The 22,485-nt window shown below is 37.1% G+C and overlaps 4 protein-coding genes and 1 pseudogene across 4 annotated transcripts in view; 3 read left to right on the forward strand and 2 right to left on the reverse strand.

Annotated features, from left to right (window-relative positions):
- The first annotated feature begins 2,525 nt into the window (after positions 1–2,525).
- Positions 2,526–3,735, forward strand: LOC18042524 (AT-hook motif nuclear-localized protein 27). Its single transcript, XM_006435394.2, has one exon. It carries the CDS (start codon positions 2,749–2,751, stop codon positions 3,733–3,735), a length of 987 nt encoding a protein of 328 aa, XP_006435457.1. The 5' UTR covers positions 2,526–2,748.
- A 4,122-nt stretch (positions 3,736–7,857) lies between these two features.
- On the reverse strand, positions 7,858–14,966 carry LOC18042525 (AT-rich interactive domain-containing protein 6). The gene is made up of 16 exons (XM_024183961.1): positions 14,702–14,966; positions 14,489–14,601; positions 13,586–14,022; positions 13,363–13,493; positions 13,225–13,264; positions 12,560–12,612; positions 12,250–12,295; positions 11,760–11,852; positions 10,747–10,869; positions 10,574–10,625; positions 10,436–10,499; positions 9,582–9,648; positions 9,423–9,473; positions 8,562–8,654; positions 8,122–8,193; positions 7,858–8,045 (listed from the first exon to the last, which is right to left on the reverse strand). Exons 3-16 carry the CDS (start codon positions 13,997–13,999, stop codon positions 7,974–7,976), a joined length of 1,371 nt encoding a protein of 456 aa, XP_024039729.1. The 5' UTR covers positions 14,000–14,022; positions 14,489–14,601; positions 14,702–14,966; the 3' UTR covers positions 7,858–7,973.
- Positions 14,599–16,895, forward strand: LOC112098228 (annotated as a pseudogene).
- Positions 16,896–18,973: 2,078 nt separating this feature from the next.
- On the forward strand, positions 18,974–21,992 carry LOC18041942 (protein PIN-LIKES 3). Its single transcript, XM_006435401.2, has 10 exons — positions 18,974–19,240; positions 19,383–19,462; positions 19,573–19,697; positions 19,808–19,929; positions 20,138–20,353; positions 20,491–20,583; positions 20,879–20,979; positions 21,143–21,195; positions 21,293–21,481; positions 21,615–21,992. Exons 1-10 carry the CDS (start codon positions 19,106–19,108, stop codon positions 21,737–21,739), a joined length of 1,239 nt encoding a protein of 412 aa, XP_006435464.1. The 5' UTR covers positions 18,974–19,105; the 3' UTR covers positions 21,740–21,992.
- A 107-nt stretch (positions 21,993–22,099) lies between these two features.
- LOC18042468 (cyclin-dependent kinase B2-2) overlaps positions 22,100–22,485 on the reverse strand; it is a 2,223-nt gene continuing 1,837 nt past the window's right edge. Inside the window, exon 8 of the mRNA XM_006435405.2 lies at positions 22,100–22,412. Coding sequence (XP_006435468.2) covers positions 22,312–22,412 — 101 coding nt within the window. The 3' untranslated portion in view covers positions 22,100–22,311. The remainder of the gene's footprint in view (positions 22,413–22,485) is intronic.

Raw genomic sequence — 22,485 nt, forward strand, 5'->3', positions numbered from 1 at the left:
TTTTCTGAGATTCAGACAAAAAAATAAATATATTATTCAGATTCAAACATTCAAATATATTCAGAATTTAAATTAATTTAAGTCTATTCAGATTTTAGACAAAAAAATAAACGCCACCTTAGTGTTTACCGTAATATTAAAGTAGTTTCAACCAATTCTTATCATTATATCAATCCAGCGACGTGCCATGACAGCTGTTATTTGATGGAGAAATGCTGGTTAGTGAATCGCGTTGATGACTGGTGAAGGAAATATAAAACGGTCCCCTGTTTGAATGGAGGAGCGAAGACGGAGTTTCCGCCAAATTTACAAGCTGCCTTGTCTTTCCATCTACAAAATTTCAAGATTATTAGATAAGGTTGACCGAGTACCGATGTCCCGACAGCTTCCACGTGGTCTGCTCTCTGACACCTCAACCCCCCCCTCCTCCGTCTTTTGACCGCACGTAACCCTCTGCTTTGCCACGTGTGATTGAATCAAACCCTAGCCACACGAGCCAAGCCATTTCTCGAGCACCTCAGTGTGTGGGTCCGGGTTATAATTACAGCTTCACGGTTTCACACGTGCGTCATCAAATTTTGCTCACATGCAAGCACGTTCCCAGTACTTGTTCTTATACACACAAACACACACGCACATATACGTCGGATATCTCAATTTTAATTATAGAGATAAATTTTTTTAGTGAATTACTTAAGAAAAATAAATTAAAAAAAAAAAAAGAAGAGTTTTGAAAGAGTGCACAATGACTCACTGATCGAGGTCTCTAGCGCGGAAGATGAACGTAACAAAACGATCTGTAAAGATGCTAAATCACTAAACAAATACTAGCCAACGGACCGAACCCACCACCATTAACTAAAGATTGCTCGGGGTTGGATCCATTCGATGGGGCCCAGGGACAAGTTAATTAAATGGAACATATGCCTTGTCCTAATTCATGCATATTTGGATCTTTCTATACTGCTTTACCGATTACGAAAAAGGGCCAAAAAAAGGCCATCATCATACAGTTTGCTTCTTGTTAATTGTTACTATTACCTCATGTGAATCTAGATGATTCTGAAGATAATGATGTGTGTGTGTGTTAGGAATGACAAAATCTTCCACGAATTTGGGGTCTTATGGAGCCTCACCCCAAATGGGTAAAATTTTTAATAATTTTTGAGGAATGAGATGAGGAGTGGGGGAAAAGTAATCTCCAAATTGTTAACGGGATGGGGTTTGGTGTTGCACTCTCCACCCCACCCCCACCTCAATCCTCATTATATATAAATATGTTTTAAATTTTTATTTAATAATTTTTATTTTATCAACTATAATGTCAATTAATAATTTTTTTATTTTTTATGTAATATAAACATGATATGAGTAAAAGAAAACCATATAATATTTTTTTATTTTAAAATATTATTATATTTTCTTTTTTCTTTTAAGGTTCTGCTCTCTTTAAATATTTTTCACTTTTAATATCAGTTTAAGATATTGTTTCAAATTTTTAGAGATTTTTTTAAAAGTAAATACTTTATAATATGGTGATGATTTTATTTTAAGTCTCTAATTTTTAATTTACTGAAATCATATTTTTATATTTATTATAAAATAAGTAAATAAAGAATGGGGTGTGGATGGGGGAATCATTCTCCACGTGGGGAGTCTCCATCCCCAACCCACTAAATTTATTGGGGAATGAGGTGGGGAATGGAGATAAAAATTTTTAATGGGGTGGGGAATGGGGTAGGCATCCCCACCCCCACCCCGCCCCATTGCCATCCCTAGTGTGTGTGTGTGTGTGTGTGTGTGTAGTCAGGGACGTAGCCAGGATTTTGATCGAACCGGGACATATTTAAAATCAAACATGACTCAAATGCGCGATTGCTCGTGTGATATGTCCTCATTTGGGAAACTGTATTGTGAGCCCCATAAATTCTAAATGGGAGCTTGCTACATGTACAATTGTGCTCCTTATAGAATGCGTCTGTATGCATCTAATTGAAACCCTATTTAAAATATAATACATTTAAAAAATTTAGATAGCAATATATAACATTACAACTATAAAATTCATTAATAATAAATTTACTTATTATAATGGTTCTCCGTAAAAACTTCTCAATGAAATTTTATGAGTTAAAAATAATACATTATCAATATAAGCAAACATATATTTTTCAATAGACAAGACTAGATTATTACTTAATTTGCTCTTAAAATCTTTTAATAATAACAAAAATATCCATATATTGATTTCCTCAATTTTCTTATAATTTTATCATGCATTTCATTTTAATAAGAAAATAATAAGTAATTGATTTCCTCAATTTTCTTTGAATGAATTTTACTAATTTGGATATAAAAAATAGAAGAGTCTCTGATTTCTGATTCATCGTTTTATTTCCAAATAAGGCAACTAGACAGATGACAAGTGGCTGAGATAGTGACGGATAGTGTTTATTGGGCGATAAATATTGACAGTAGAAAGTATCAAAAACCTCTTTAAAACAAGCAGTTGTTAAATTACGACTTTTGCTTGCACAGTGACTATTATGTATGAAATTGGTGCTACAAATTCTGGCCTAGCTAGCACACAGCAGCCGATCAGAACACTGTACATATACAAATTAACGAATCCGAAACCGATCAGTTGCTCTCAGCCGTACAAATCATCAAGAATCATCGAAATCGAAGTCGAAAGGCGCTTAGATATCGATCGATCGAGAAGATAAGAGAAGAGAGGTGGCGGCGGGGATGATGGGTGGATACGAACAAAGGCAAGGCGGAGGTCGTTACTTTTATCAACTCCTGATGAGACCTGAACTGCATCTTCAAAGACCAATTGCAAGTACAACTGATTCACCTCAAAATATAATACAAACGCAACCGCAACCCTGCTCTAATAATTCGGATTCCGAAGATGATGACAACAGCAGCAGCAGCAGCAAACTGGGTAAAGCTCGTGATGATTTAGATGCAGCGGCAGCAGCTTCTTCTTCAAATCGGAGGCCGCGCGGCCGCCCTCCGGGTTCAAAGAACAAACCAAAACCACCCATTGTAGTGACGCGTGACAGCCCAAACGCTCTGCGATCGCATGTGCTAGAAGTGTCAGGGGGAGCTGATATTGTGGAGAGCATGAGAAATTATGCTAGTAGAAGAGGGAGAGGTGTTTGTGTACTCAGTGGAAGTGGTACTGCTTCTAATGTTACGTTGAGGCAACCTGCTGGGAGTGTGCTCACCTTGCACGGTAGGTTTGAGATTCTTTCCCTCTCTGGGACTGTGCTTCCGCCGCCCGCACCACCCGGTGCCGGTGGATTGTCTATTTTTCTGTCAGGAGGGCAAGGCCAGGTGGTTGGAGGGACTGTGGTGGGGCCTTTAGTGGCATCTGGCCCTGTTATTTTGATAGCTGCTTCATTTGCTAACGCTGTTTTTGAGAGGTTGCCCTTGCCCTTAGATGATAATCATCCTCAGCAGCAGCAGCGGCAGCAGGAGGAGGAGGAGGAGGGTGGTGGTGGTGGTGTTCATCAAGTTCAGCCCTCCGCTAATTCACAATCGTCCGGTGTGACCGGAGGAGGCCATCAGCATCAGCTCACTGAAGGCCGTGGTGCCAGTGGCGCCTCTTTCTTTAATATGGGTACTACTGGTACTGCTGGAAATGTGGGAAATTATCCATTTTCAGGTGATTTGTTCGGATGGCCAGCTACTACTGCAAGTGCTGCCACTGCCAGGCCACCATTTTGATTATATAATAATAATTAGTAATTTTATTATTAGGAGATCATACTAATTTTTAAATCATAGTTGTTACATTATGGCAGTTTGATCTCATGCATGGAATTTTCAATATACACATGTTCTATTTTATTGATCTTTAATTTGAATAATTAATTGGGGATGTATCCATCGAGATCACACGAATTAAGCTGCAAGCTAGCTAGCCTGTTGTGTTTTGTAAATCCTTTGTTGAACTTGAAGTTGCAAATTCATGGAGACTCGTCAGGTGGAGATATAGCAACAGAAATGAAATGGCAGCACTTGTCACTTTGTGACATTTTATAGATTTGGAATTACAAGGCTTCTTCAATTTCGGTAAGTTTTCGTTAACTTCATGCATAAAAACATTTTGGTTCTTTCCCTCTATATAACCTATAGCTAATTTAATCAATAATTCCTAGATATTGCTGCACATTGCCTTGTGTGTTTAAGCCAGTAAGTTTCTTATTCATTAACTTGAAATATACACCAATCCAACTTTATGCTCTATAGTTTTAATTAACACACATACATACATATATAAGGTTGTGTTGCATACTATAAGGGGTCCCTAAATCACACTAAACTGCTTTTTGCGTAAAAAAATTGTGTTTGTCGTTGCATTCGTAGTCATGTTTATTTTCATCTTTTTGGTCCTAATTTTATTATATCTGCCGCTCAATCAATAGATTATATTAAAAAGAAAATGTTAGAAAATACTGAAAGCATGTTTCTCCAAGGGAAAGAAAGTAAAAAAAAAAAAAAACCTAGATTTGAACTTGAAGAATGAACATTTATAGTCAATGGATTTCATTTTTTTTTTCACTCTTGACTCTAACCAAGCGTTAAGCAATAAAACTTTGGAAACGAAGCTGTCAGTCACGCAGCAGATAAATAATTACAAAATATTAGAGATTTTTATATAATTTTGCATTTAAAACATGCCTATAGCTACATGCAAGATATGAGCATTTGTTTCGATTTTTTGGACTTCGAGGATGGAACATGAGCTCCCAAATATTTGTGTCAACATGAAAAAGGGAAAATAAAAAGAAACTACCCACTTCCCAAAGAAAGCAGTTGATGAGTTGAAGATTTTCTTTGGAACTTTGCGGTTTTTTGAAACTTGGAAAAGACAGAATAAAAATTGTTCTTGAACTTAGAACTCTTTCTTTTCTTTTATGTTGCTTCATTTTATCTTTATGTCCTAAACTTATTTGAATTGCAAAAGATGATTTTGTTTATCTTCTAAATCCCATAACCGAAGAGGCGTCTCTGCTTTATATAGTATCAAGGGCTTCTTTTGAGAATTAAGATTATATATATTGCAATGATCAGCTGGCTAGGTTTATATTCGTGCAAAACGAATCCCTTTAGCAACAAATCTGTGTTGCATATGAAGTGCCTTTTATCAAGAACCAGGTTTCTCTGACATCTTTCCTTCTATAACTCAACAGCTAGCAGCAGAGAGAATTAGAGAGAATAACTTTGAGCAACAATATATAGCTAAATATATTGTGTATACTTATACTTCCTCAGGTGCTAACGTTTTATAGCGTTATAAAAATCTTTACCACGTTTAACATGTTGAATCCCTATTTTAAAAATGCATACATTCTTACTGGAAAATTATTATATATATGTATATTTATATATGGGTCAAGTTTTCAAAGTTAAATTTTTGACTTAATTATGTGAGAAAGCTTTTTTTTTTTCTTTTTCTGATTCATTTATTGTTATACAGAGAAAGTAAATTAAAAAATGTAAATAGCTAGCTAGATTCATATATGGTGTTTACCAATTTAAGGATAATAGTTTGGTGATTGGTGGTCACATATATATATATATAATCTCCACCTTCCATAGGTATATAATTATCTTGTTTTAATTATATTTAATCATTTTCCATTTTTTCCCACTTCATATGATGGTTCTGTCATGCATATATATATATATATGTGTGTGTGTGTGTGTGTGTGTGTGTGTATCTTATAGACTTCAGTGAAAATTCTTGAGTATAATATAGCATGCATGTGCACCTCAGTCCTCACAATCATATTACAACATTCATCTTAATTTAATTATTAATTTGTACTGAAAGTGGAGCCTCGTATTCTTCAAAATTTGTTCGACTTCCATTTTAAGCTCCTTAGCATTACTTTTAAGGTGTTAGAATAATAGAACTCCAATTCGACTATGGCAAGCTTCTTATTATTATTAGTTTCACTTTTAGCTTCATCTAATTATTCAAAGCAGTCTCCTCCTGTACATATCCTTGATTAAGTACATATGCAGAATAGTCGAGATAGCTGTTGGTTTATATAAGAAACCTAGTCAATCGAATTGAGTAAATAGGATATAAGAGATTTTGATATTATTATTATTATTATTTAATTTATCAAGTACCAATTGCAGACATGTATATGAACTACTTGAGTAAAAGCTTAGATGAAGAGAAGAGAGGAGAGGAGGGAATGCTGCTGGTTTGTCGTCCTAATCGGTGTTAAGAAGTCTCAAGAGCTATCTTGGCTTATTATGCCTAATAATTGAATAGATTTTGCTTCTAAGAATAGGAAATTAGATAGGAATTAGTTGTAGAATGAGATGAGAAGAGAAGCCTGAAAGTGAGATTTGAGACCCGAACGGTCATCATCAACTTCCCAGCTCCTTCCAGAAAATTTTGGCCCAATATAGTGAGCAGTCAGAGAGGCATGTTCCAATTTTGCTACCTCGACCTGACCCTTTCATTTTTCCTTTTATTGGTGTGATCGTGTATATCTACACAACCCGTAAGCCTAAGCTCTCAGCTTTTAATTAATTAATTAGTAGCAGTAATATGAGGATCGCCCGCCCGAGAAGAGGTCAACGGACGAACAAAGACACTGGCATCTTGTCTTTTCATCATATATATGCCGCATAATAATCAGCAGAAGAATAATTTATTACATGTCAAGATTAAACGTCAATTATTTAACCGCTCAAACCCAATTATAACTGATAGTCATAGGTACGAGACAAATTTTATTAACAAAGACATGGATGTTAATTTAAACAGTATTCAAGGTACACAACACAACCCAACACAGCAATGCAATAGGAATATTTAATTTAATCACATGTTGTTGTATTGTATAAATACATGTTCTTAATAAGTACTTGTCATTTGTTTGAGAAATATGGGAGCGGGACATTTTGATGTCAGAAATGGGATCTGATGAATAGAAAGAATACTGCAGTTACATGATAACGATAAGATTATATTCTTGGGCTGCGGCCTCCATGATGATGACCGAGCTTCTGCTTAATTAATTAATTAATTCTGCAGCTTCTTTAAAGATTGTATGTCCTACTTGCTCATTCTTTTCAGCAATATTCACAGCTTGCCCATGTCCATATGAAAACTTCCTCCTGACAAGTCAAAAGAACCTCGTGACGTAATCTAGGCAGCAGCCTCGAAATTATTTGAAAACCGCCTTATTCTTAATTAACCAGAATCCTACCTCCCAATGATTACGGCCGTATTTAGTGTTAGTGGTTGAAGTTTGACAGTTATAATTTAAAATTATAATATTAAAATATTTTATAAATACTAACCACTTACTTCAAGTTGGAAGTTCAGTTGGTTTAATCTATCATTTAGATGATGAAAAATTTGTAATATATTTATTTATTTTTTGTTATTTAAAAGTCATTCTTATTTCATATTATAAATTTTTATTTTATAATTATATATATTCATATATTAAATGACATCTGTTGGGTTCCACTTCCAAGCATAAGCATCGAACCCAGTTCCCTTCGTACTTTGATTTTACAATGTATGGAACTTCCAATCAGTTCCTAATTAGTTGTCCGCCAACTCAATTCCTCCCTTCTAATGAACATTTTAAATTAGATTCGAGTGTTACATGTACGCAACTTTTGTTGATGCCATCAGCATCAATCGAGCACCGTCCATCGTCATGTGATCTCCAATATCTGCCTAGTAGGAGGAAACTAACTGCCTTTCATATTCTTTTCGGCATAAGTTACAAACATGTGCCTTAACTTGTGATGGGTGGTACAAAAATTCAACAGCTATTATTAAAAAAAAAAAAAAAAAAGAAGTGATTGGTGACAGAAAATTTGTATTGAACGTAACATAATTGCTACAAGCTAAGACGGACCTCAATAAATCATTCATGGGTCCCAAGACAATCTGTGAAGTTAGCACAGAAAAGAAGAAGTTATTGAATCAACAGGGCTACATAATTCCAATCCCGACCTTCATATATTTGTCTCTCCCCAAGCTTAAGTCCCTACACAAAAATTTGATAGAGCTGCTCAAGAAACTAGGAGAAAAGTTCAAGCTGATCCTTCAAAAGGGACACGTACATAGAGTCGACCATGTAGACTAACAACCGCAGATGTCTGAAGAGGATCAATTCTTGAGGGTAAGATCACAACCTAAAAAACCACTCCTTCGTCAGATTTTTCCAGGACTGATAATCAAGATAGGATATCAAAGATTTAAAAGGCTATTATATCCTAACAACATTGTAACATCAAGACCATTTATACTCATTCCTCATACCATAGACTCTCTTAATCGTTACAATCCAGCAGTTACAGGAAAATTCCTGTCAAGGATATGTGGATCTATTTAATTCTTTAATTTTTCTCTCAATTATCACCCTATGTTCTCTTTCGTACAGCCAAGCCCTGTGCAATCCTTACTTGATGCTAAGTGCTCCTTTTCTTTTCCTTTTTTTATTTTTGGGTTTTTTTTGGGGGGGGGGGGGGGGGCTTTATCAAAGGTTTGAAAGTTATTATACCTTTTTAAATGGTGTGATACCCCACGGGTTGTCAACTTGCTCTGGTTCGCCTGTTATAACCAAACGTCCAGCAGGATCTGATTGAACTCGCACCTGAATCCACCAGAAGTCAAGTCCAGTTAAACATACAAGACCTGGCGGTACAGGAAGTCATCATTTGCAAACAAAAGATACTGTTTTAATGTGACTTCAAGAATGCCAAGCAATAAATCACATGAATGAATATCTAAATGTGGTCATGCAGATACAGTTAAACATACAAGACCTGGCGGTACAGGAAGTCATCATTTGCAAACAAAAGATACTGTTTTATTGTGACTTCAAGAATGCCAAGCAATAAATCACATGAATGAATATCTAAATGTGGTCATGCAGATACAGAAAGTCAAAAAGAAATCATAAATCTCATGCATCAGAGAAGTGGCAATGAAATGAATCATTCATTGGGCCAAGGGTAAATAATATACCCAGCTGTTCCCACTAAAATTATAACTCAATAGAAGATGAAATAAAAGCAAAATGAAATAGACTATACTGTCACTGATAATATCAACACTATGGCAGTCTATGGAAGCATATAATGCAATGCAGATCAGGTAACACCATTTGGTGGCTGAATGTTTTAAAAGATTTCCCAATTTGAAACCAATGTGATCAGAAGATCACAACATCCATCTACAGTTATTCAGAATTAACAATGCAGACCATGCCCCTGTTAATGTCAACTGTTATTTGATCGGAGAAGGTTACTAAGAAGGAGCTATTTATTTTAGATCCAACTAATAATCTAAGCAGCAGGGAAGAGAATTGAAACCCAAGAATGAGAAGAGAAGGGTTTCTACTTCCAAGAGAAGTACTTACCTCCTCACGGAGAAGCCCTGGCACCAGAGCATACACCTCATAGCAATCTTTCTGTGCATCAAAAGCTGCCTACTCAGATATATGACACAAAGACAACTGGACATTGCAGAATATATACCAGTTCAGAAATTATGAGAAAATAAGACGAGAGAAGCATACCGCTTCCCGCACATTAATCTTCACCCAATCAGCAGGAGGTCCGACATCAACAATTTCCGTAATGATTCTACACGATAAAAACCTTTTAGCCTTCTCAGATAAGAAAGTGCAAGAAAAATCTTAAAAACGAGAGACTTGTTGTGCGTGAATGTAGCTTTGTCGTTTACTTTTAGACTTCAAGGATAGTTGTACTTGTTCTTTGTTCCTTTCAAGAAGAAGTGGCATTCTGTATTTTAACGTGCACCACAGCAGAGTTGACCTTCCATGTAGGAGGGTACCAGTAAAGAAAACAACAAATGCAGTAGGTTGTGGCCTTTCTATTCGGGAGAAAAGAGTCGAGAGGATAAGCACCCATTTGGTAGGCCTTACATAGATACCCACTCTCTCTTGAGCAGAGTGAAAATTATTCCATGAAAAAATATATATATATATTTTGGCTTAAAGATCCTTCACTCCTTTCAATCCTTCAACAATAAGAAAACAACTGAGAAAGGAAAGCAGTTTATGAGGTAGGCATTAGATTGATATCAACAACCATATAGGTTGTCTCCTGTTGAGCTCTATAACATGTCAAGTTCTACAAGCACAGGGATCCAATTAGTTAAAAAGCATTAATTCTTAAGTTATGAAAGATTGAGAGTCTTTCAACAACGGTGAAGCTGATTTCATGTGCTATATAATCATTTATGGTATGTCCACCAACATATTTTATAACACTGTTGACATGGATGAATCAGGGGAAAAGAAAAGAACAAAACAAAAAACAAAAAGGGGGGAAAAAATCATAACTGAATTGAAAAAGTAGGAAAAAGAATAAGAAATAAATTCACGGAAAAATAATCACTAATCTTAACTGTTTATCTGCTTCAGTCAGTGCAGCTTTCTCAGCACTATCCAATGTCCTGTTTTTAGGCAGACCTGATCCGACAAAAACCAAACATAAGGTTTATGTACAGTTAGCAGGAAGTCTCTCTATTGACAGGGTAGCTTACCAATGTTCTTAAGCTGTTTCTCACGCCTAGCAGGAGAAGGTAAGCTCTTGTCCTATTCGATGAAAAATTAAACCTCTTATGAGCATCAGTGTGATGCATTAATTATCACATAAAATGATAAATGAATCGAGATTAAGAAATTAAAATGATCAAATTTTTGAGTATTAATAGACCTTGATAATAGGCTCAGCAACTTCACCATGTCCAAGAAGACGCTGAGCATGCCAACCCTGCATAGCACGAGCTGCAGCATCCCTACGTGCTCTACTGGATCCTGGAGTTTGATAGCCACTTGCCTGCACAGGGAAAGAGAGCAAAGAACAAGTCAGCAAACTCGGGTTCCAAAAGAAAAAAAAAACAAAGAAAAAGAGATAGTGGGCAGAGGTACGGTCGTTGTGTGGGATGGTTGTAAAGAACCAACAATATAAGCATTCAACTTATATAACAGACTAAGCCTGGTGCCCAAGTTTTTCAGTTAGCATGTATAAGCATAGAGAATTTCATTCAACAATAGTGTATTCCTATAGTTACCCTTGAAAATGCAGAATAAGTGAATCTTGGCCAAATTAGAATCAAAGAGGGGGACTTGAACCCCTTACCTTACCAAAAATTTGCATGATGAAGGCATCTCAACAGAGAATATACACACACTTACAATAACGGAGGTCCACATTAGAGAATCAAATACAACGACTGATGCTCCAACAAACATGAAATCCAAGCCAAAAGGAAGACAGACAAGCCATCAAATTGGAAAAAATCAAAGAAATAAGAAATCCATGGTCATAACATGATAGGTTTGTATCACGCCAAATACAATGCAAAATGAGTCAACTCGAATGTGCCAAATACAATGCAAACCTATCCACAACATTTGCTCACTGAAGAGAAAGGAAAAGAGTCGACAGCAATGTGCCTCATGGCGTTTCATATAATCAGATATTGTCCCCATCTAAAACATTTAAATGCAATCACGTACCACTGAACGAAGGGTAGCATTCATTAGCCTAGATATATACTCTCTCCCCATTCCCCTCTACAGGTTTTCTATATCCACTCCCATTCAGCATATAATTTCTATCGTGAACATTCATTACAAATGCTGTTGAGCTGACAAATCTTTCTAGGTCAGCCCATCATAAAGCATAAAGCAAATGCAATTGAAAAAAAAAAAAATGAGTTCTACCTCCTTTCCAGCATTCGTAGGCTGAGGGAAAGACGAAGCAGGGAGCTGAAGCTCGCCACTTAGCCTCTTATGCTTTTCATATTCCAACAGTGCCTGCACAAACTTGATAAGATCAAGGAGCAGCAAACACAAAAAGCACTCATGCAGACAAGTGATTGAAGGGAAAAATTAAGGACCCAGGAACAATAAGTACAATATAGAAACTTAAATTCAGTTTACTTTTCAAACAACTTATAAGGAACAATAAGTACAGAGAAAGAAGAATGTTAAGAAAATCATAAGAAAAAAGTTTCCAGCTAAATGCTACACAGGCATTTGATTCTCAATGAACACTCCCAATTTCTAGAGAAAATACAGATACATATACTACAAGAGTTTAAAAATATTGGGCAAATTCTAGAGGTGTATCAAGAGAAACAAAATGCATGGTCACATAAAACTTAATTCCAATGTACACAATTACTTGATGTCCCAACTAAAGAAGCAGTACCTTTTCATAGAAAATGCGGAAAGTCCAAGATACAGTGGTGCAGGTCCTGAAAGATCAAGAACATGAATACAATCAATTGCATAAGGCCTTTTACTAACTAGAATATTGCACTTATTCTCCATTTTTGAGAAAAATTTTAGGAGACATAAAGCAGTAATGGGTTAGACATGATAAGATATAAAGATCAAACCAGAATAACGCATCAATTGAAAAGTAAGGGGAAAATGTGACATTAAACAGCAAATTTCATATTCCAAAGCCATTGAGACTGACATGATTGATTAAAAATAATAATCTACAATATTCTTACTTTGGGGGGTGAAATGACTCTCCTACTTGCCGCCATAACTTTGAAGCAGTCACCTACAGTTGACCATAGAGTGAAAATAGTTGTCATGTCTTGACAGTGACAAATAGCTCAAGACTCATATTTTACGATATTGATGCACAAACTATAGGCAGAAAGTAACTGAATTCAACCACAAGATTCAACTCTATTTTGTCAACACTCTCTAAAATATGTAAACTCAACCTAGTGGCCAACCTTCTGCACTCATGGACAGACTTTTCATAGTTTAAACTTGGAAGAAAATGTGTTGATGATTAAGCTATAATATACAATCCAGTAATGTTTTAGTTGCATCACATTGCTTCTGTCACCAAAGAACAAAACCTTTTGGGAAAACAGAACAGAACAAAACTGGGGAAAAAATTACCGTAACAAAGAAAAATTTCATTCGTATAACGAAAAGTGACAAAATCATATGGAAGTCATAAGACAAAATACAACATACAAAAAGCACTTTAATGGGATTGGTCACTTTAAACATCAATTGAATCTGATCAAGGAAAACCCACTGCCCCATGAAATCCAATAAAGTACAAAAGGTGATAGCTAAGAACAGTGAAGTACATCCAGAGCTACAAGATCATCCAGGAAACTGAAACAAATAGCATATAAATGTTCAATCATACCACTTCATAGCCACCCAATCTAACAACAGCCCTCCATAACCTGCAACCGTGAAAAACACAGAATTTAGCATCCCCTCGAAAAGGTGAAACAAAGGTGTCCATTTTCCCAATTTAAAACATTCATCACCAGAGACTTACTTAAGGCAGTTTAATGGTTCTCCATAAAACTTCGGTGGTTTAAATTCCAGGGCATTCTCCCTATAGAAACTTTCAATCTCCTTCATGAACTCTGCTTGCTCCTCTGGCGTCCCTTCATCAGCCTCTCCCATCTCCAAATTGAACAAGAAATAAAATTGTCAAAAATAAAAGCAATGTTGAAAATACTAGTTTTCTATATCCTACTTGTATTGACCTGAAGTACCTCAATATCATTCAACCAATTCTTTGATTTCCTCACACTCTCATCCTCAGCTTTAGACGTCGAAGACTCCCCGTGTGGGATGGGAGTTACAGAGGTATTAGTTTTGGGCTCATTCTCAACATGGGTGTCATCACCATTGGTCTTACTTGTACTCTCTGGCAGCTCATCAGTACCAGCACCACCACCACCAGATTTTGTATTCACACCGGCGGTGGCTTCAGCATCAGACTTTTCAGGAAACACTTCATCAACACTAGGCAATGTCTCAGGCTTATCCTCAGCTGTCTCCCGACATGATGACTGCCCATTTTCACTAGGTTGCTGAGAAGCTTGTTGCTGTTGAGCACTTGCTTCAACAAGATTAGCTTCTGAAATATGCAGTGAATCTTGGTCCACCATTTCAGTGTCTCCCATTTCCCTTATATTGATTCTAGTCTCTAAACACACACACAGAGTAAAATACACGTTGTATCGATGAATTCTACCAAAATAAGCAGATAATTCATACAAAACGACATTAAATGTTCCTAAATTCTCATCCTACCACAGTAATTTACACATGAGCCTCAAAATTGAAAACCAAACCCTAATTTTAAGTTTGATTTAATAAAGGATGAAGAAAATAATTAAACTTTTTCTAACCAAAAAAAAAAAAAAACTCCTTTACTTCCCTCGCTTTTGTTCGGATAAAGCAAAGAGCTTAAACTTACTTTTTTTTTTTTCCTGTTTTTCTATTTTTTCTAACACTTGAACGATATATATTATAAATGAGACGCACGACAAACAAAAAAAAAAAACCAAAAAAAGTTGTTTCAGACCTCAGTGCGTCAAAAACCAAAAACAAGAAAAATTCTTTTTCTTTCTTAAAAAAAAAAGGAAGGGGGAAAAGAAAAAATAGCTTGCCTGAGCGACGGTGAGTAGTAGAGGCGAAACAAGCGGGAGCTAGAGATTAGGGAAGAGGAGGAGGAGGCTCAACGGCGCGTGTTAGGGTTTAGTTCAGCTAGAAATTGACAATGCTGGTAATTACAAGAGTCAGAGCCAGAGGGAGCAATAAATGGAAACCAGAGGGATATTATCCAGCTAACACAGAAAGAAAGTAACGTTCATGGCAGGTACCGTATACTCTGCACTCTGCACTCGCCACCAGTGCGGTTTCGTTTCGATGTTTGAATATTGCTTGAGACGACGGTGAAGTCAAATTATTTATTTTATGAGCAACAAAACGAAGGTTTAATTTTGAAAAGATAAATAATTAAACAACTCAGCTCAGCTCAGCTCAGCCAAAATTAGCAATAATACCACCGCGATCACTCGTTCATTAATTTGCCTTTCCGACTTCAAAAATACTTTGCTTTCTTTTACTCCACACCGCTGAACATCTGGCCTGTTTTATCACTTTCATTCACCCTTTTAAAGGACTTTATTTGTATGTATTTTTCTTTTTACTTAATAATAATAATAGTAAAATCATTATTAGAACGATCTTAAATCAAAATAAAATTATTTAATCATTTTTTTTTCCTTGTAAGCCCGTGTGCTAATTAAATTGATCCACAATTGTTTGCAAACGTAGTGCAATTATTACACTAATATTACATTTGTACCACTGTCATGTCCAATTAATGTGAACAACATGTTAACACAAGCCACTTAATTTTTTACAATAATATTTTACCTGAGAAACAAAAATCTTTACTTTTAACGGTTCGAGAAATGGCTCTAATTCTATTATCAACCGAATATACGGGTTGCCCTTCTCAAATTTGTAATTTTCCCAACACTCGTGCAAAGCACATCGATCATTGGACCAGGGTTACAAATGTTTGACATGGGTGTCGGACGTCAGATCACTCGAATTGTTCAAAATCGAAATTTGTGCACATAAGGTATTGAACAAACCTGTCGAGATACAGGTTGGTGGGGGAAGTGTTGTTAACAGAGAAATAAGTCCGTTGGTTGAGGTGAGGCCAGAAAGTGATAGGTTCTTTTAGGGCTTTTAGAACTGCTAGTTGAATGGTATAAGAAGGGGAAAATTTTGGTATCTGTCCAGAGTCAGGAAATATGCAATGCTCTGTTCAGGGATTTGCTTAGGAATGGGTATCCTTGCCTTTCGCTTCATGGGGCAAAACAATCAGACAGATCGTGAGTTAAACCATTTCTGATTTTGAGAGCAATGTCTGCAGTTTGTTGATTGCCACTGGAGTTGCTGCTAGAGGTTTAGGTGTGAAGAAGCTTGAACTAGGGATCAACTTTATATATATATATATATATCCTCCAAATCACTATGAGGATTATGCTCACCGTGTTGTTAGAACTGGCAGAGCTGGTTGAAAAGGCTGTGCCATTACATTTATCTCTGAGGAGGATGCAAAATACGCACCAGATCTTGGAAAGGCTTTGCAGCTATCTGAGCAAGTTGTTCCTGATGACCTGTAAGCCCTCGCTGATAGTTTCATGGCTAAAGTGAATCAGGGACTTGAGCAAGCCCATGTCACTGGTTGTGGCGGAAGTGGTTTCAAATTTAACGAAGAGGAAGATGAGAAGAGGAAAGCAGTGAAGAAAGCTCAGGCAAAAGACTATGGCTTTGAGGAAGACAAGTCAGATTCTGAAGATGAAGATGAAGGAATCCGGAAGGCTGGTGGCGACATCTCATGGCAAGATGCCCTTGCTGAGATTGCATCTATTGCTGCTGCCTCCAAGGCCTCAGCTTCAATGCCAACTCCTATTGGTGCTGCTCATTCTTGGCCTATCGGTACCTGGAGCAGCACCAGTTGTCTCTGCTACCAGGCTGCCTGTGGTACCAAATGACCGGGCAGCTTAGGCGGCAGCATTAGCAGCTGCCATTAGCTTGCAACATAATTTGGCAAAGATTCAATCTGATGCAATGCCAGAACATTATGAAGCAGAGTTGGAGATTACTGATTTTCTACAGAATGCTCGATGGAAGGTTACACACAAGGAAACACAGGGTCCAATTTTGGAATGGACTGGAGCTGCCATTACCACAAGGGGCCAATATATCCCCACGTAGCCGGATCCCAGGTCTAGGGGAACGCAAGCTCTACTTGTTTATTGCGAGCCCTACTGAACAGTCTGTCAATAGAGCTACAGCCTAGTTAAGACATGGTTTGGAAGACTTCACAAATCTGGCACTACTGCTGCCGGGTGGAGCACAACCGGGCAGGTACTTGGTCGTACGAAATTGTAAGGACTGAGCTTTTAATTCACACTAGAAGCATGGCCTTATTTGTCTATATTGGACTTGAAAGTTGACTATCCATCTGATTCTGTTAAACTTTTAATGTTTTTCCTCGGGATGGTTGTTTGGTTTGGAAATTTCTTTGTTAATTCCTTGGTGGACTTAAATTTGTGATTTTGTGGATGATGCCATGCTATGTTTAGCACTCTTTAGTTATAAAATAGAATCCAAAGGAATCTATTTCTTCATATATATGGAAGCCTAATTTGTATATAGGGTGATAGGGTTAAGAAGAATTAGTGAGTTTGCTAGCGTGCCATGGAAACAGAACAGAAATGCCTCTGTTCCATTTGCCGCCTAGAAGTTGCAGATATAGCCATAGTCAAAACTCTTTTATCATGATATTAAACTTACAAGCCAGAAGCAGATTCTCAAATGTTCTTTTTTTGGTTTAAATTCCCTTCACCGTTATCTCTTGTGGCTCTCTTAGAATTAAATGTGTTTGTTAAGTTTGTTTTCGATTTCCACGACTCTTCGCCTTGGTTTTTTAATTTTTCCTTCTCTCTCTCTTGTTTCTGTTCTTTCTCCATTGCATGAGGGATTTAAGCCCATGCTCACATGTTCAATATATAGTCTCTGCCACTATCTTAGCTATCGGGCTGTCAAAGAGATGGTGGTACCATCTGTTGCAATGCTTTTGCTTAATGTTGGTTCCGATTATTGTAATGTATGGTTTATATAATTCTTTTTTTTTTTACCATACCATACCATCTGTGACTGTGTTATTATTTTTATGGTATCTTGTACTCTTTTGTTTTGTGCTTTTGTACGAGTGTAGTCATAAAGCTCCAGAAGCTATCTTTATGTAAGGGGTAGAGCTTATTATGGCTCATGCCTCCATTATGTACAAAACCTGACCAGAATGCATACTGTTACTGATGAGGGAATGTGAGAGAGTTTCCCATCCATGAGTTTGGCATCTTTAATGATGCCTTCATTTCATTTTTCAGACTTAAATCTGTTCTGATGGTATACTAAAATCTCATGATTGAATTCTTTTTCGCTTTTGAAACTGATCATGATCGTGAACGTGAATGCCTTGGAGGATGCAGACAGTAAGACTTGCGTATAGGAGGGTATCCATAGATATAATGGATTAGTAGCGCAAAACAATTAAGTTTTACTTGTTTACACCAGTCACCGGAAACAGGAATAGATTTTGTTTTTGTTTTCATATCTGCTGCAATTGCACGGAAACTATGATTGAGCTTGAGCCAGAGCCAGAGCCAGCACTTGCTGTCTGTCACTTAGAAGATGACAAACAGTCCGGAAGCAGAACAGAAGTTGGTCGGCCCAAAACAAGAAGAATTACTTATCTGTCGCCGTGCTGCACCGGAGGAATTGAAACTTTTGAACCGAGAGATGACATGGCCCGATAATTCTAATTTAGAAATCTAATCTCCCATCCCATAGAACAAAGGCAAATCTGGCAACTTGAACATTTTATCAGTTCCCTTTTTCATTTTTTGAGCCATAATAATTCAGTCGTTAATTAATTATGCATGGAATGTGTTGTTGGCCTACGCACCTAGTCTGAATGAACGTAGGAAAAAAATATTAAAAGAAATGTTGGAGAAGAGGATATTGACAATTGTGAAATGTCAACCCACGAGACGTATAGGTGCGGTGCGGCTGCTCGAGTGGGCTCCGCATTGACGATTGTGAAAGGCCTCGACCTCGGACTTCGCCGCCAGTGCTTTTGGCAAGTCTCAACTGATTTATTGGTTTTGGATGAGGACCCTGACTGAGGTAAAAGCCCAGTAGGCTCGAGCGGGCGGTACATCTGTTTTGACTTTTGAGTTGTGAGTTGACTTTTTAGACTCGCTGTGCATGTGCGTAACGTTTTGTTGTTTCCTGGAAGAGGATGCGCGTACGAACGCGTGTTATGCATGCGCGGCTCATCATTGAATCACGCGTCTTCTGTCGACGACATCATAACTTTAAAAACTTTGACTGTTTCAACGAATTCAACCGAAAATATTACTGCACGTTCTGTTTTTGGTTCATTGCATGTTCTTATCTCTAGCTTTGTAAGACACAAATTTATTTACGTCTCTGGTACACGTGCGATGAGATATGAAATTTGCACTCTACTAGATCGGGATTATTTATACATACACAATTACAAATGTGCTTCTAAAATAATATTCATTCATTCATTTTGCGGTTGCGTCGTGTCGTTGCTGCATTTCCTCGTACTACTGCGATTTAATTAATTAAGGCAATAGATTACTTGGTTTTTGCATTTCGTAATTAGAACAATGGGAGCTTTGGATCTTTTCATTGCTTCATCGATTCCAGTCTTGAAAGTGCTCCTGATAACCGCTCTTGGCTCGTATCTGGCTCTGGATCATGTCAATATTTTAGGTGAAGATGCCCGGAAGCATATTAATAATGTGAGTTCTTGATTCTTGATTACAACTGCAAATTCTTCTTCTTCCTTAATTCGAACGTAACCTCTCCATTCACCTGTTAATCAATCAATCAATCAATCACTAACACTTCCTATTTAATTTTTGTGTTGCGAAACTGAAACAGCTAGTGTTCTACGTATTCAACCCGGCCCTTGTGGCCTCCAACCTTGCCAATACAATTACATATGAGAGCATGCTCAAGTTGTGAGTCAAATTCTAATTTTTCTGTCCACTATATTGAATCTCTGCTCTCGCAACACAGTAAAACTTTTGAGAATATCTATGCATTGTTGAATTCTTGAATAATGTCACAGATGGTTCATGCCGTTCAATGTCCTCATCACATTTCTCGTTGGTTCAATACTGGGATGGATAGTTGTCCAATTTACAAGACCTCCCTCACATCTCCGAGGGCTTATTGTGGGTTGCTGTGCTGCAGGTCTGCTCAAATTTTACAATACTATTTATATATATGGTTTCTGTTACTTACAACATCCACTGTTTCACTCACGAAATGTTTTCTTAATGATTTTCAATCTCTGTGTGCAGGAAACTTGGGGAACATGCCTCTTATTATTATCCCGGCAGTTTGTAAAGAAAAAGGAAGCCCCTTTGGATCTCCTGATACCTGCCAAACATATGGATTGGCTTATGCTTCTCTTTCCATGGCGGTAATACAATACTTCATATCGACATAACAGAATACTTCATGCCTATATATATTCAGTTTCTTTCCAATAGCATAATTGGCATGCATGATCTTCTCCAGCAGTTTCGAAACTTGCTTAACAAATTGCATGATTCTTTAGCCCATTCTAATCATTTTACCTCGGAGGGATTTCTTTCAAGTTCTGTTACTTCCTAGCTTTTACATTTCAGGTTGGAGCAATCTATTTGTGGTCTTATGTTTACAATATTGTGAGAGCATCTTCAACTGGAATCAGTAGAGAATCTAGAACAATTGACGAACCTTTCAGTAAGTCTGTGGCAGATGGCTCCATCTCAGGGACGGGGAGTTGCAGCGAACCGTTACTTTCTTCCAAAGAGTTCTTGACACCTGCAGATCAACTTGCATTGCCTTGCACTATATCTGAGGTGAGAACACAAGTAGATTCATTTACGAACTCTAGCCACCCCTCCCTTCACTGATTCTTTTTGAGGCTTAAGACAAGTGTGTGTTGGAAAATTTTTCTTTCAAGACTAGGGATTTGATCTTTGGCACTCTATGACAGGTGAAAGGTTCATATAGTATGAAGCAGCAAGTGAAGTTGTTTTTCGCGAAGATTAATCTGAAGTCTATGTTTGCCCCTTCGACTATTGGAGCGGTATGGCCTCAATGCTTTTTATCTTACTGCATTAAGCACTTTTTTCTCTAAAATGGAAGCATTTACTCTTGTCGAGAAAGGGAAAATGAAAATGGAAGGAAGCGCCCAGCAGGTCTCTCATTTGATGCATTTATGCACATTAACAAAGGTTCATCTTACTTTTTGGATCAATCGATCCAGAGGATTTTGTAAAGACAAATCTCATGAAGATTGGCCTGTTGTCATGATTTTGGTACAAGCTCCTGATTGTACATTTATCACATTAACTGAACTGCCGATTCTTTGTTCTGTGTAGCTTGCTGGATTTATAATTGGACTTGTCCCTCTGTTCCGAAAGTCAATGATTGGTGATAGTGCTCCTCTTCGTGTGATTCAAGATTCTGCTTCTTTAATAGGGTATGGAAATCATCCACAAACCCAGTTACAGCTCTAAGCTACATTATGTTAATCTCACAAAAACACTGTCAACTGATATAATTTGTTCCCTGATAACAAACATCAAAAGACAAAGACTCTACTTCCTCCAGCTATGCTTCTAAAGTTTGAATTTTGACTGCAGAGATGGAGCCATTCCAACCGTCACATTGGTTGTTGGAGGAAACCTCCTCAGAGGTAACTGATGAAGGATTAACTTTTGCACTCTGGTTAAACTAACTTTTGAGCGAGCAATTTCAAACAAGTGGTTACTGATATTGGAATTGGGTTTCAGGTCTGCGAGGTTCAGGAATTCAGAAAAGTATTGTTTTTGGCATTGTCGTTGCCCGTTATGTTGCTCTGCCTCTGGTTGGCATTGTCATTGTGAAAGGGGCAGTCCGGTTTGGTTTCGTGTGTTCAGATGATCTTCTCTATCAATTCATTCTTCTGCTTCAATTTGCAATGCCGCCTGCCATGAACATAGGTACAAACAAGCAACCAATTTTATCAAGTTAAATTCAGAATTTGGTTAAGTGAAATTCAGAATTTTTTCCAACTTATGTTCAAAATTCTTATTCATGAAGGGGAAATTACCTATGATTTAAATCTTTATGCAGGTACCATCACTCAATTGTTTGGAGCTGGTGAAAGTGAATGTTCCGTCATCATGCTATGGACTTACGCCTTGGCCTCAGTTTCAATTACTTTGTGGTCCACATTCTTTTTGTGGCTTGTGTCTTGAACTGCACACTACTGAGTATTTTTGGCGATTCATCTCATGGAAAAATTTTGCCCATTAAATTAAGTTAAATATTTAAGTCTAGAAAAAGTTTTCGTGGATCAGATTCTCAATTAGAAGCATAGTCCCCGAATTGATTTTTGCGAAAAGAGGAAAAATACACCATGAAGTGTTATCGAACCTTGAAACTGTAAAACTGTAATTTTAGATATTCTTTGCAATCCAATTTCGTAAACAATACCATGAGGTTCCTGAAGTGATTTGTGCAAAAAAGAAAAAATGTAAATGCTCCATGCAATTCCAAAAAATTGAATTAATGTAGCGTAGTAGAAATTTTGAAAATGTACTCGGTAATTGTGAAACTAGCAAGGAGCAAATCATTAGTCATAGAATTAGTCACTGAATATTAAATCCAACTTGAGAGCCACCACAATATCCTAAAAACAAATATTACAAGACTGAGATATGCTTGAGAGAAGCAAATAGACTCCTCCGCTACAGAAATCCCGTTTGCTGGGTTCTCCAATCATCACAAACCAAGGATCCTAGTTTCCGTCACTAGTTGACACAGATCGTCAGAGTCTTGTCTTGTCCAGATCATCAAAGTATGGGTGTTCCATAGCTTTCTTTGCTGAGATTCTCTTGGAGGGGTCATATTGCAACATTTGCTGCATATGCAAACATTTTAATAGTTATTGTAGGTAAAAGAAAAAGGAAAAGCTTTAAAAGCCTTATATATTCTTTTTTTT

The sequence above is a fragment of the Citrus clementina genome, unplaced genomic scaffold (genome assembly GCF_000493195.1).
Source record: "Citrus clementina cultivar Clemenules unplaced genomic scaffold, Citrus_clementina_v1.0 scaffold_5, whole genome shotgun sequence".
NCBI lineage: Eukaryota > Viridiplantae > Streptophyta > Magnoliopsida > Sapindales > Rutaceae > Citrus > Citrus x clementina.